This window comes from Andrographis paniculata, unplaced genomic scaffold (assembly GCF_009805555.1).
Source record: "Andrographis paniculata isolate CXL003 unplaced genomic scaffold, ASM980555v1 Contig98END, whole genome shotgun sequence".
Lineage (NCBI taxonomy): Eukaryota > Viridiplantae > Streptophyta > Magnoliopsida > Lamiales > Acanthaceae > Andrographis > Andrographis paniculata.
In genome coordinates this window covers 2,872,694-2,885,553 of record NW_026137637.1, presented here as the reverse complement: position 1 = coordinate 2,885,553, position 12,860 = coordinate 2,872,694, and the positions used below count along the sequence as shown (strand labels likewise).

Here is a 12,860-nt window from a genome sequence, read left to right as displayed (position 1 = left end):
ATATGCTAAGATCCCGATGAAATGCTAAATTATAGGTAATTTACAGATAATGAGACTAATTTATAGGCTAACTTAATGGCTAGACAATCTAAATATAATTAATAGGCTAATTACAATTAATGAGAGAATAGATTAATTACAATTAATGAGAAGCTAATCTATAGGCTAAATTAACCTATACTACCATTGACTACATCAACGGGCAGGAATGAAGAACAGATTTTATTCACGACAGCTAGGTCAATTTATAGGATAAGCCTATGCCAATAATATTCAAATCATATCTTTAAATATTATATCTATATCATATCTCTAGATTCAATGCATATGAACATATGATTATTCTTTATGCTAAAAAAGAAAAAAAAAAATGGTTTCCTTCCACATTATAATTTTGAAACCCTAGTTTTTTCATCACAATATTCAAATAAAAAAATAATACAAGTCACCTCTATAATGTAAAATAATTCAATTAAAACATGTTTTTTTTATCAACTTTATTTCATTGTCTACTTGATCAAAAGTAATACATTCCCATTTTAACTTTTAACATTTTCATTTGTTTCATCTGAAAAAAGACATAAAAGCTAGATGATTTAGAAAACATAAAACGAAGAAAACATACAATTTTGCTAGAAGAAAAAAGATAGCTGGGTTGATATAGAACAAAAAACATACAATTTTGCAGGATACAGCCTTTGTGCACGTGCACAAACGGCCACATTGAGACTTTAAGCCTCTCCACTACACGGTTGATGGATTCAGGAAGCAAAGCCTCTTGGGCTTTCCTATCTGAATACAGAATCTCAGTTAATGTTGGGTCCTGCACAGGGTCGTCTCGATTTATTGATGGCCCTGAGCAAAAAAAATAATTGATAGACCCTATAAATAAATGATTTTTTTTTCTATACTATCAACGAACGAATATAATATTAAATTCTACAAAAGTAAACATTATATTCCATCATCTATACAATAAATGAAATATATGTGACCTAATTTTTTATAAATATCTTGAATTATAAAACTTACAATGTTTTGACTATGCTAAAACGAATAGCTCAATAATAATAACTATAAATTCCAGCGGCAAGGAATATAAGATTTATTATAGAAAAATCTTTGTTAGGATTTATTAGAATTAGAATTAGATTTAAAATTAATTTTAGAAAAAGAATTGGATAGAGTTTTAGAGTTAGAATTGGACAGGGTAATTGTACAAAAAATTATGTAATAAAATTTAAATTAAATTTTAATACATTTAATAATCATGGGCTTTAAAAATATTTATGAATTCACGAAGATGAGATTAATTTTAGAAAAGAATTTAATTTTAAAATTAAAATTAGATTGAATAATGTTGAGAAAAATAAGGGTAAGATCTAAATTAAATTTTAATATATCTAAAATTTAATATTATGGGCGCTCTTGAAGTAGAGGCCTGAGTAATTGTTCAAGTTGCTCCACTCATGCTGAGAGACAACTATGGTCTTGCATAGTTGCTTCTGTCACTGTATGCCTTAGGGTCTTCAGTGAGTTGAACAGTCCTCTAAAGTTGTTTTGGAAAAGCGTCCCACCACACAATATGACTTGCTTTTCAGTCTTTAATTGAACAGTGAAGTCCAAATTTTACTCTTGCGGTTACGAGGAGTATGGCCTTCATCAAGAATCACCAGTCCAGTCGTCTCAAGAAGTATCGACCTCAGAACTTCCAAGTTCTTTTCAACACCTAAATGAACCTATTATTGCACTGACCTACTTTCAGATAACAGATTAGTACAAAATTACGGAGGATGGATAAATTAAAGGGAATAATTTTGATGTTTCCAATAGTTGAATGATTTTCTGATTTAAGTTCTTTAAAGAAGAAATTGGTATATCCTTAGGAATTACATTCTTCAGTTAAATCGCCATATGCTGACAATAGATACAAAACAATCCCCGTTCGTCTTCTAATATCAATTCATGCAGCCCCCGAGCACATCTGCGTTCCTGAGTCTCTTCCTCCTCCTCATCGTCTACTCCAACAACCTGCACTACCAAAAAAATGTCTTTTTCTAGCGAAATTGAATCTGTTACAATAATTCTGTCACAAAAAGTGATTTTTGTTATGCTTTTTGTCGGAACAAAAAAAATTGTGTTGGTCAACTTTTTTTTTTATTTATTTCGATAGTTTGTCCGTAACAACTATAAATATGACAATATGCGATTCTATATATATTTTTTACATATGTCAAATCATAACAAAAAAATAATATTATAATTATAAATAATAATAATAATAATAATAATAATAATAATAATAATAATAAAATCTATATAAAATTAATCAATAAATAATAAAAAATAATTCAAATATAATAAATTTTGAAAAGCGTTTAACACTTTCCAAATGATGGACAAATAAAAAGTTAAAAAGCGTTTAACACTTTGGAGAAATATATAGTACCATGTGTCTCAATACTCGACAAAATTCACATTGTTTCCATTTCCATTTTTTCCAAATCCGAAATCGCCTCCCGATCTGCACTCCGTCCTTTCCTTTGCCCTACCGTGGCCGGTTGAAGCCCATGGTTCTCCGAGTTATTGGTGTCGTGATTCTTCCCCCCGATGGCTTTCTCACGAAATCGAAGGGTAAGTTAAATCGATTTTTAGTTTCTTTAGTGTTCTATGTTTTTGTATACTTTCTTCTTGTAGAAATTATTTCATATATTTAATGGGTAAATTTTTAGTTTGGATTTATAATTTTCTTTGACAAATAACGAGTATAGATTTGTACCAGTAGGTTTTTCGAAATTGAGTGTCTCATGGTCGAATAATATTCATTTTGTCGACTTCTATTTGCATGATTAAGTTATTGACCGACGAGGTGGCAGAGGTTCACTTATAATTGTTCGAAGATCGAATATTAGGTAATATGTGACAGTGTTCTCTAAATCGTTATTTTTCTAATATTTTATCATTCATGATTTCATAAATAACATAGGTAAAAGAGTTCTTTTGCAATCTTTTAATAGTTTGTAAAGTAATAGAAAAATCACAGCTCTATCTGCACCTAATTAATTATAATGTATGTTTTACTACCAAAAAAATGGTTATTTGTAGCGAAATCTTAGTCGCTACAATTTTCTTGCTACAAAAGCTATTTTTTGTAGCAGATATTACCGTAACAAATGGTATTTTTGGTATGGTCAACACCTTTTCTTTTATTGCGGCATACTTCCGTTACAACTACAATAATTTTATTTTAAATTTCAAAATAAATCTAAAATAATATATCATATTTACATATATATATATATATGTCATATATAATACAGACATAATACTTATATATTAATATATACAAATTAAATACTTATATATTAATATATACAAATTAAATTAAAATAATTATTTATTTAAAAATGTGTGATTATAAAAATGTTAATTATAAAAAAAATTGTTGTATATTTGGTTGTTAATATTTGGTTCACCTAATCACATTTGTCACATATATAGCATTTTTTTTTATGACTTGATTGGTTAAATCTTAATTATAAAAATGTTAATTATAAAAATTGTTATATATTTTGGCTCGTGATTATTGAGGCCTAGAATGCACACAACCGACCCGCCCAAAATTGAAGTCCGGACCCGGCAACCCACTACCCGACCCAATCTCTGAGAGACCCGTCGGTTTATGACTTTGAACCCGGCTGAACCGGTCTGAACCGGGTCTGCTTCATATATATATATATAATGCAGCCCTTAAACCGATCCAGCCCTTAATTCATTCATTCAGAGAACAATACAGAACAGAACCTTTCTCTCGATTCTTCTCTCGTGCCCTAGGCGATTCCTTCGTTGTCGCGCCTGCCTTCTCCGGTGAATCTGTCCGGCGAGTTGGAAGTTCTTCTTCTCCTTTGATGCGTGCCTTCCCCTTGGTGTTTTCTAAGGTTTGATTGCTCGATTTGTGCCTTATTGTTGGTTTGCAGTGTAACTTGTCTGCGATGTTCTTTAGGCTTTAATTTCGGCAATGTTTCCTTAGATTGGGTTTCGGTTTAGCGTGTTTGTTGCGTTTCCGTGGCGTGTCATTTGTGGTTGGGTCTTGGATGTGTGTTCGGTGTCGGTTGGTTTGATATTAGGGTAAACTGAGTCCGAACTGTTGCTTCCGTAATAAATCGAAGTTTTCTTTAAGTTTTCTTCGATGTTGATTTGATTTCGAGAGAATATAGCCTATTGGATCTTGGATTAGTAATAACAAGTGGTATCAGAGCATTTAGGTGGCTAACTCACTGTTTTTTGAATTTGATAAATCTCGTTTTGTTTTCTGTTTGTTAAAGAAATGAAATCGTGATTTGTCCATTGTTTTTTTCCCAAATCTTGAAAATCGTGAGTTGTTCTCAGTTTTGTTAAAAGGACTGAGACTTTTTTTCCCCTAATTCTTAATCTAGGTTGCTTGTTCTCTGTTTGTGCGAAAACTTGAACTGTTTGATGTTAAACTGCCATCGGTTACAAAGTTTTGCTAAAATATGTTTTTTGAAACAAGATTGTTACTTGCGAAACTTTTGTTTGAAAGTGATATGTTTCATATTTGTTTGATTATAGTGGGATTGATGTTGTGATTTATTCAATCCTGTAGTTTTGAAATACAATCTGAAAGTTGAGTGATTGTTACTTTGAGGGTTCAGAACTTGAATACTATAATCTTGATCACATTGGCCTAAAAGTGAAACTAAAAGTTGTGTTTCTGGTATAAGTCTGTCTTACATGTGACATTCTTGGTTGAATAGGCTGTTGGTTAGTATAGTCATTTATTGTGCCATCCAAACTATACTAATTCGTGTATTTAGTGTGCAGTTTAAGAGGTGTAATAGGTTGGCAACAAAAAAGGACCCTAAAGACAGTCAAAGAACTGTTGCGGAGCTTGGAGTGGGTAACGAATAGCTTATCCCTCTATTTTTGAAGTAGTAACTATTTTTTAGTAACTATATAATGAATGCAAGAGTTTATGATAAGTAAAGTTAGGGTGAACTTGCAAACCGTGGATTCTTGTTTTTTTATTATTGTTATGATTGTGTTTTAACATGTTATTGAGAACTTCTGAGTTCAGTCATTCTTAGAGATAACAACCAGTTAAACTATATGGTAGTCTGTCCTTTCGTACATATAAAAATTGTAGGTTTTTCATGTAGATCGGGTCTCGTATTCTTCTCATATCTCGTGGTTTGGAAAAACGCGTTGTTGGTGAGGGGGTGTTGCTATCCGACCCTACCCCAGGTTTGTTGTCAACCTAGTTATATTATCTATATGAAATCGGTTTTGGTTGCAGCCATTTTGAGTAAAGCATATTCTATGGTTATTAGTTAGTCAAAATACTAATACATGATATGGTGACAATGCAATTTATATGGAACTGTAATTGGGTGGTTGTTTGCTCTGTATGACCTTGTTGGGTAGCATATAAATCTATAATTAAATATTTTTGTAGGCTGGTGGGTAAATTGATTTTTTTCCCCAAACCGCTTTGATTTTTGATGTAACTTATGTGTTAGGTATTTGGATACATTAATAGTACTCAATTAATTGTTGTTTTTAAATTGGTACATGTTTAAGTTGGTTGTTTAAACAAACAACTTTTCACATGTATCAAATAAATTGATCACGTTGCTGGTTGTTTTATACTTGTGGGGTTGTACAGATGTTGGTCCGGATGTCATCAAAATAGGATCCATGCTATAATTATAGTTATACTAATCTATATTTTACAATTTTGATTACGCTGTTGTATGGATGGTTAAATTAGGCGATCATCTCCGACTTTTTCTCTTACGTATGCTATAATGTTTTAGTTAATATCTTTAATATTTTATATTGATTATATAAAACGTGAGTCTTATTTTCTTTCCGATGATTTGCACATGTTTTCTTTATATGTCCATAGATGACACTATTGACATAGTAAGAGTTTTTGTTACATCTGCTACTGTTCCGGAGGCTGCGCTTATTCTACGAACAACCTCCGGAGCACAAACATTTTGGTTGAACTTGCTGTCTCTGCTACATTTTGTGTGTTTGTTGCTACGCTTTGCCATATATGTTAGCTATATTGCGAAATATTTATGTTTCTACACAGTGCGTACTTGCTACAACTTATGGTGATACATAATTGCCGTAATATTTCCATATTTTGTAATGTCATTTGGCTGTATTTTCTCACATCGTACAGGTTTTTCGGTCCCGAAATCATTTTTTTTAGGTTATTATTGAAAAAATAAGGAAATATTTTTCGATACAATAAATTGCTCGTTACAAATACTGGTACATAAAATAAATACTGGTACATAAAATATTAACTAGGTTTCTGAAAACCAACTATTGTAACGAATTACTACCGTAACAAAAGCCGTTACAAGTGGATAAGCGTTTATTGTAACGATTCTTTTATTAAATGGCCGCTACAAATAAATCGAAAGTACAATGATAGCGTTACAAACACTGTTACAATAAATGTGTTGACCACCCATTTTTTGTTGTGAAAAAAGTCGGTACAGAGACTTTTTGTAACTCGAGTATATGCACCGGTCAAAATCCGGTACAAAATCGTTACAAATAGCTTTTTGTACAAAAAAATGGCCATTTGTAGCGGTTATTGAACCGCTACAAATGGCCATTTTTTTGGTAGTGTTTGTATGTGCTTGTATGTTTGTGCTACTTGTTGTTTTGCATTTAGGCTTTGGAAATCATAACCAAATCTCAAATTCTGAAGTAAGCTGGTCAGACATTTTTATTTAAAAAACATTGGTGACTGTATAAGTGATTATAAATTTTAATTTGATGGGTTTGTGAAGTGAAACACCTGAACAGGTTTTATTTAATTGTCTAATGCCATATGCAAATGCTTATGTTTTTTTGTTTGGGTTGAATTGTAAAACCCAGGTTTAGTAATTAAAGAATTTTTATATAGAATGTTAAGCATGTTTCTTGGAACTAAGTGTGGATGCAAAAGAAGTTGTTTAGTTTGATCAATTCATGTTTGCTATCTTCTTTATTAAATTAACCTAGCTTGCATTATGGTAATGGCTTTTGAATAAATTGAAAATTTCTTAAAGGTAAACTTTTATGATTTGTAAACTATAGGCTTTTCGGTTAAATGAATTTTATCATTGATATTATATGCTGCTTAAAAGTAATAGTATATGCCATCATGCTATCATCTATATGCTATTGCTCAAACTGTCCGAGTGGAAACCGGTGGAGTTTATTCTTCTAGTCAGTATTTTCTAAGTTGTATACGGTGAGAAAGGTGCTTAAATTATGTGGAAGACAGGCTAATGAAGTTGGAGTAAATGATATAAGGTCTGTGATCCAGCAATAAGGATGACAACATGTGATGAAATGTGATTATAATATATCTTTTGGATGAGGCGGCTATTAGAAATAGTTATTGTTTTTCACTAGAGTGAAGTGGTGTTGATCAATTGCGGGAAGGGATGAGCTGATGGATGATTCAAGATATGAAAAATTAACATTGCACAAATATAAGTATGATAATACTATATTTATAATGCCTGTGTGTGGGTTTGGATTGGGTTGAATAGGATGACATCGTCCATTACCTAATTGAAACCTTGATTGATTCCTCCTCCCATCCTATTATTTCTCATTCTCTCTTAGTCTTTTTTCTTTCCCACGCTCACCTTTGATCTTAGAGTCTTGTCTTGTCTTGGATTTTTTATGGAAGAATAAAGTTGTTGAACATTTATTGCATTAGATCATATAGCCACCCTTCTCTTTGTCGTTTCTTTATTCCATTGTATTCAATGGACAAATCTTTGACTTATTTAGTTCATTTTTTGCCAAATGTATCGATTAATTGGTTACTCCTCATTGTTGCATTCGCTCTCATGATTTTCAAATTCATTATGTTAGGTAGAGAGAGATTAGGCGCAACGTGCATAGTTGTGGGATTAGATTAGATAGTGATTGCTCACTCAATCCTTGGAACTGGGAAATGCCATACAAACCCCCATGAAAATATAAAATAAAATAAATTTACGATGATTGTTTTCTTTGGATCACTCATGTCTTAATTTTTTTTCTAATATGCTTGCTGAGATTGCTTATATGTCTTGCCATCAAGGAACTATTGAGATGATCAGAGCGTAAAAATTGTGATGCATTTGTTTGTATGGTCATGCATAGTAATGTGTTTGGATGTGCATAATAGTAAGTTCTGAAATTGCAACATTAGTAGTTTGATGTCCTAATATAGAATGAGAAAAAGGTTAGTTATGGGACTACCAATTTGGATATGTTCATGTTGCACAGGTCTCTGCTCTTTGCTTACATTTTCTTGGGAAAAAAAAAGATATTATTTCAAAAATCTTATCTTATGTTTTTTTATATTCAGTGAATGCATGAAACATAGAATTCATTCATGGAAAAAATTGGTGACCAACAAAAGAACAAAAATATAATAGTAAGAACAAGCAAAACTAAAATGTAATGTAATCTGAATGACAAGTACTTTTATTGGAGATTGGGCCTTATTGGGTAGCTATTCCCTATCTCCTAATAGTCTTGTAATCATTTCAGCAAGTCTTGCCATTCAAACAAATCAAGAATGGTATGTGTATATATGAAAGGGTTTTGGAGACAGGAAATCTGAGGTCATCTCCTCTACCTATACCTATTGGTTACACTTTTCTTGCTTACATTATTATATATAAAAGGGTTTTAGAGACAGGAAATCTGAGGTCATCTCCTCTACCTATACCTATTGGTACACACTTTTCTTGCTTACATTATTATTACATGGATAGTTTGGAAGCTTCAGATTTAATGAAATATAACTTCTTGGTGATTGCAAGATTTACCTCTTTATACATATATTACTAATTATCAATCTTGTATTTGCATTCATGTGTGTGTGGTTATCTACTTCAGCAATGTAATAATTTTCTGAGTCTGTTGTAATAATAATAACATTGGGTTCAATCTAATCATTAATCATTAAGTTCTTGTGAGTTGAATTTTGGTGCATCCACTGTACCTGAATCCTAACTGATACACACATTCTTGAATGCAAGATTAAATCAAGTTTGGTACGTAATGTTTCTCTTTGTTTTGTGTGGAATTACTAATTCTGTTCAATCCAATCAAATGCTATATGTATTGTAGTGCAATTGCGAATCATATTTATGCTTTATTAGTATGTGATATAAGGATTTATGGATGAATTGGATTTATTAGTGTCATTTGTCAATGCTGATGGTTTAACAAAATACGATAAGAAGAAAATATTAAATCAATATACATTTCTCTATCCTCTAGATAGATTATTCTCATAAAACAACCATAGGTCCTCCCTCTTTTAAGGACAGCCTACGGCTTGTTCCAATGCCTGAGTCATACGACTTGGATAGACGGTTGCTTCATATAATAACAATTGCATGATCATCCTTTTTTACTTTGCAGATAGCTCTCTGAAGGTAATTGTTTTATACAAGAAAAGAGCGATAAAATACTTTCTTAGATAGTGAGGTATGCTCCTCTTTTTATATCTTATTAGTAACACTTAGTTTTAGATATCGCTTACATACCATTCTTGTTTATCCATTTCCAATGGAAGACCTAAAGCTCAGGATGATGACATTGCTAATGTGCCATTAGGTTCAAAGAAGAAGATCATAACTATTGATGATGTTTCGAAAGGACTGGTTGAATGGTTGTGTTCACAGGTTTGTGCCATTAGTTCTTTTATAGGAGATTAGAAATGGCATCATATTTTTCTTATACTTTGTTAGCAATTTTCTTGATAGTTGCAAATACTCTCATGTAACTCGGAAGGGATCATGTTGTTCACCCCCTTCCAGGTTTGTTATCGCTATTTAATATGTGATGACTCTGAATTTATAAGAGTTTGAGCAATATTTAAGGTGCGTTTCTAGTATATATAAATGTGGGGACTGACATAGTTATGATGTGAGAGGTAATTTTTTTTGTTACCATTTGTTCTTGTGGGTGATTTTAGCTTGTTTTATTAGGATTGTTGTGTTTTTGTGTCCATAATATTTGTTTCATTGAGAATTTATCCGTTCAGTAGGCTGCGTTGGGATTTTAAACATAATTCAATGTATTTTCAATGCAGAGGATATGCAGTGCTTTTGGTTGTTATATATTGTTTCCTAGGCACTCTTGTTGGTGGACCTTGGCTGTCATTGATATTGAACATGTTCGTGAATGCATCTTCATTTTCATTGTACGTATTCTATATATCTGTCATGGGTTCGATATTATTATTCTAAAGATCCGAGACTTCGGTGAGTCTTGGATTATTATTAGATATTTTATTCCTAGGAAAACTTAGAATGGATTACTGCGGGTGACCAGTGCAATGAACTCTTCCGATTTTGTTACATAGTTAACTACATGCACGTTTAGTAGATTATTTGGACATATATTTGATGGTTTTTCTTTTTTGTCTAGCTTGTAGTTGTGTTTTCTTTCATATGATTTGACCTGTAGTACTTATTAAGTAAATGAAAAATCTTCTCCTTTCCCAGCATTTTAAAAACATATTCGACTATCTTCGTTATGTATAAAATATTGTCGATGATTTGTCTTATTATTAGTTTTTTTTTTTCTGTAAACTACTCGTTGAAATCATATATTATTTTCATGAAAGAAAGGTTTATTTATATATAGGTGATATACTAGGAATTGTTAAGGTCTATGTAACTGCTGCCACGGTTCCAGAGACTGTACTTATTCTGCCAACAATTGCTGGAGCACTTACCCTCGGTGAGGTAGTCCATGTCGAACCTATCGTGTGGACATACAAAGATGTATGTATTTTATCTTTGAAAATTTATTTGATGTAGTAATTTATGTTTTTGCAATTAAATACTCATATAACCTACTTATTCATTACAGTTGGTTCCCCACACCTGAGTTCTTCCGCCGTACTTTTTTCGTTGTATGAGCATCCGCCCTCCACGTTTATGTGTTGAACTTGGATTGATGCCTTATATATTTTAATATAATGGATTGAACACTATTGTGTAGAACTATCACCTCTCTACGGCTTATTAGATGATCATGTTGCGCATAAGTATGTAATTTTTGCTTGTTTGTCCTTTATGTAGTCTTGTATTGTGTAGAAAAAAAGGTTATTATAATGGACATGTGATCCATTTTTTGTAGGAATTATGGTAAAAAATCTTATATGTAAATTGTCGCGAAATTGATGTTGTTACCAAAATCGTTAAATATTGTCTCTTTAGGTCGTTTCAAAATGTTTTACTAATGGACAGGTGATTAATTTTTTGCCACAAAAAGTTGTTACAAAAACTGTTACTAAAAGTTATTGTGCATGTCATAAAACATTCGCAACACATTATTTGTTACGACTTCACCTTGTTACAAATAGAGTTTTAATTTTTGTCACGAATAGGTACTTGTAACAAAAATCGATAGAAAAATATATTGTAGTTGTCAGAAAACTTTTGTACCGCATCGTTTTTTACGGACATGAGTTGTTAAAAAAAGAATTTTTCTTTTTGTCGCGTACAAAAAATCGTAACAAAAATTCATCCCACAGGCGTTGACCACTAGGCTTTTGTTACAACATTTGTGGCAGTGCAGGCTCTTTCTTACTCGAGTAAACATACCGGCCAAAATCAGCAACAAAATCGTCACAAATAGCCTTTTGCCACGAAAAATGGTCATTTGTAGCGGATTTCCTTCCGCTAGAAGTAGTCATTTTTTTGGTAGTGAATTAATCATTAATTATCATATCTGTTTCTGAATAATTATAATAATAGTGCAAATTTAATTCTCAATCCATGTCAAATCAGTTCTTGTCTATTGGTTGAACATAGAATTATTCTACACAAGTGCTGGAACTGATTTACTTACCTCACGGCTGGCAGTCGTTCCAATTTCCTCAAGTACTGCACAGCTAAACTTGAACTCTTCAAACAAGTCATCCACCTCCTTCGCCCGCTCAGCTTGGAGATGTCAAATATTTTAGGCTTCAGCTTCTTTGCTTTATCCCCCATCATAAACTTTGTCATCTCCTTAAGCCAATACGGCATGTCTTTTCCATCACCACCATTTTTGCAAATCCGTGTGTCTTTCCGACGCTGGGCATTTGAGACTGAGACTACGTACGCCCTTGCCTTGACTGTTCGCACAACATCATTGCTACCCTCCCTCTCCAAACCGTGTTCTTAGCCCTCACAGATTTCCGAGACCCTCCTCTGCTTTGTCTTCCTTTGAGGAACATTCACTGCCACCTTTCTTTTCGGCATTTGATTGCAGCGCTGCCCTGAAGCCTTCACTGGCGTGCTGTCCTTTGCAGTTTCAATTCTTTTCTGATTCTTCAGTTTATGTGTCCTACTCATAGTGAAGTCTTCATCATCCATGGAGCTCCCAATTTCATTGCCAGAAAAGTCACTCAACTCCTATGACTGGCATTTATTGGTCCTACTCAGAGATCGAATCCGATCTGCAATCCCGGCAGAATTGTCACTTGGTAGCCAAATACCATCATCGGCATTTCCTTTGCAGACATTATCCCGCAAATCCCCATTCAAACGAGCAACTTCTTCGCACTCTTTTTCGGGAGCTATCGTACTGGAGGGGACGTCGGCAATGTACCCATAGGAGTGGCCGTCTAGTTCAGGGACTGTCAATTCTGGGTCAAATAATTGAGTATAACTATCTGCTCGATTCCTCAGATGCTCCATACAGGACATGTTATGGTTCCGGTGTGCATCCTTCAGTTTGAGCTGTTTCAAGCTCTTCATCGACTTGCAGACCATGAAAGTTCAATTTGAGTATTTAATACAAGATTACGAATGCATATTTAC

At 32.8% G+C, this 12,860-nt stretch overlaps 1 protein-coding gene across 6 annotated transcripts; it reads left to right on the top strand.

The window, feature by feature from the left end:
- The first annotated feature begins 2,487 nt into the window (after positions 1-2,487).
- On the top strand, positions 2,488-11,180 carry LOC127243890 (uncharacterized). Of its 6 annotated transcripts, none has more exons than XR_007837046.1 (7): positions 2,488-2,634; positions 4,843-4,918; positions 5,178-5,262; positions 9,463-9,528; positions 9,658-9,725; positions 10,693-10,832; positions 10,921-11,180. XR_007837046.1 is itself a non-coding variant. In XM_051264111.1 (7 exons), exons 1-6 carry the CDS (start codon positions 2,571-2,573, stop codon positions 10,702-10,704), a joined length of 438 nt encoding a protein of 145 aa, XP_051120068.1. In that variant the 5' UTR covers positions 2,488-2,570; the 3' UTR covers positions 10,705-10,832; positions 10,921-11,180. The 6 variants fall into 6 exon arrangements, 2 of the variants coding, with proteins under 2 accessions (XP_051120068.1, XP_051120069.1); XM_051264111.1 differs by lacking the exon at positions 9,658-9,725 and adding an exon at positions 3,748-3,938 and having other exon boundaries at positions 4,843-4,914; positions 9,463-9,476; XR_007837047.1 differs by lacking the exon at positions 2,488-2,634 and adding an exon at positions 10,136-10,246 and having other exon boundaries at positions 4,234-4,918.
- Positions 11,181-12,860: the final 1,680 nt, after the last annotated feature.

What these genes read in the sequence shown, in the direction of transcription:
- LOC127243890 (XM_051264111.1), top strand. Translation starts at nt 2,571, where the DNA reads ATGGTTCTCCGAGTTATTGGTGTCGTGATTCTTCCCCCCGATGGCTTT. An exon ending in CTTTCTCACGAAATCGAAGG is followed by an intron (nt 2,635 to 3,747) that starts GTAAGTTAAATC and finishes TATATAATGCAG; the next exon opens with CCCTTAAACCGATCCAGCCC. An exon ending in TCCCCTTGGTGTTTTCTAAG is followed by an intron (nt 3,939 to 4,842) that starts GTTTGATTGCTC and finishes TTTAGTGTGCAG; the next exon opens with TTTAAGAGGTGTAATAGGTT.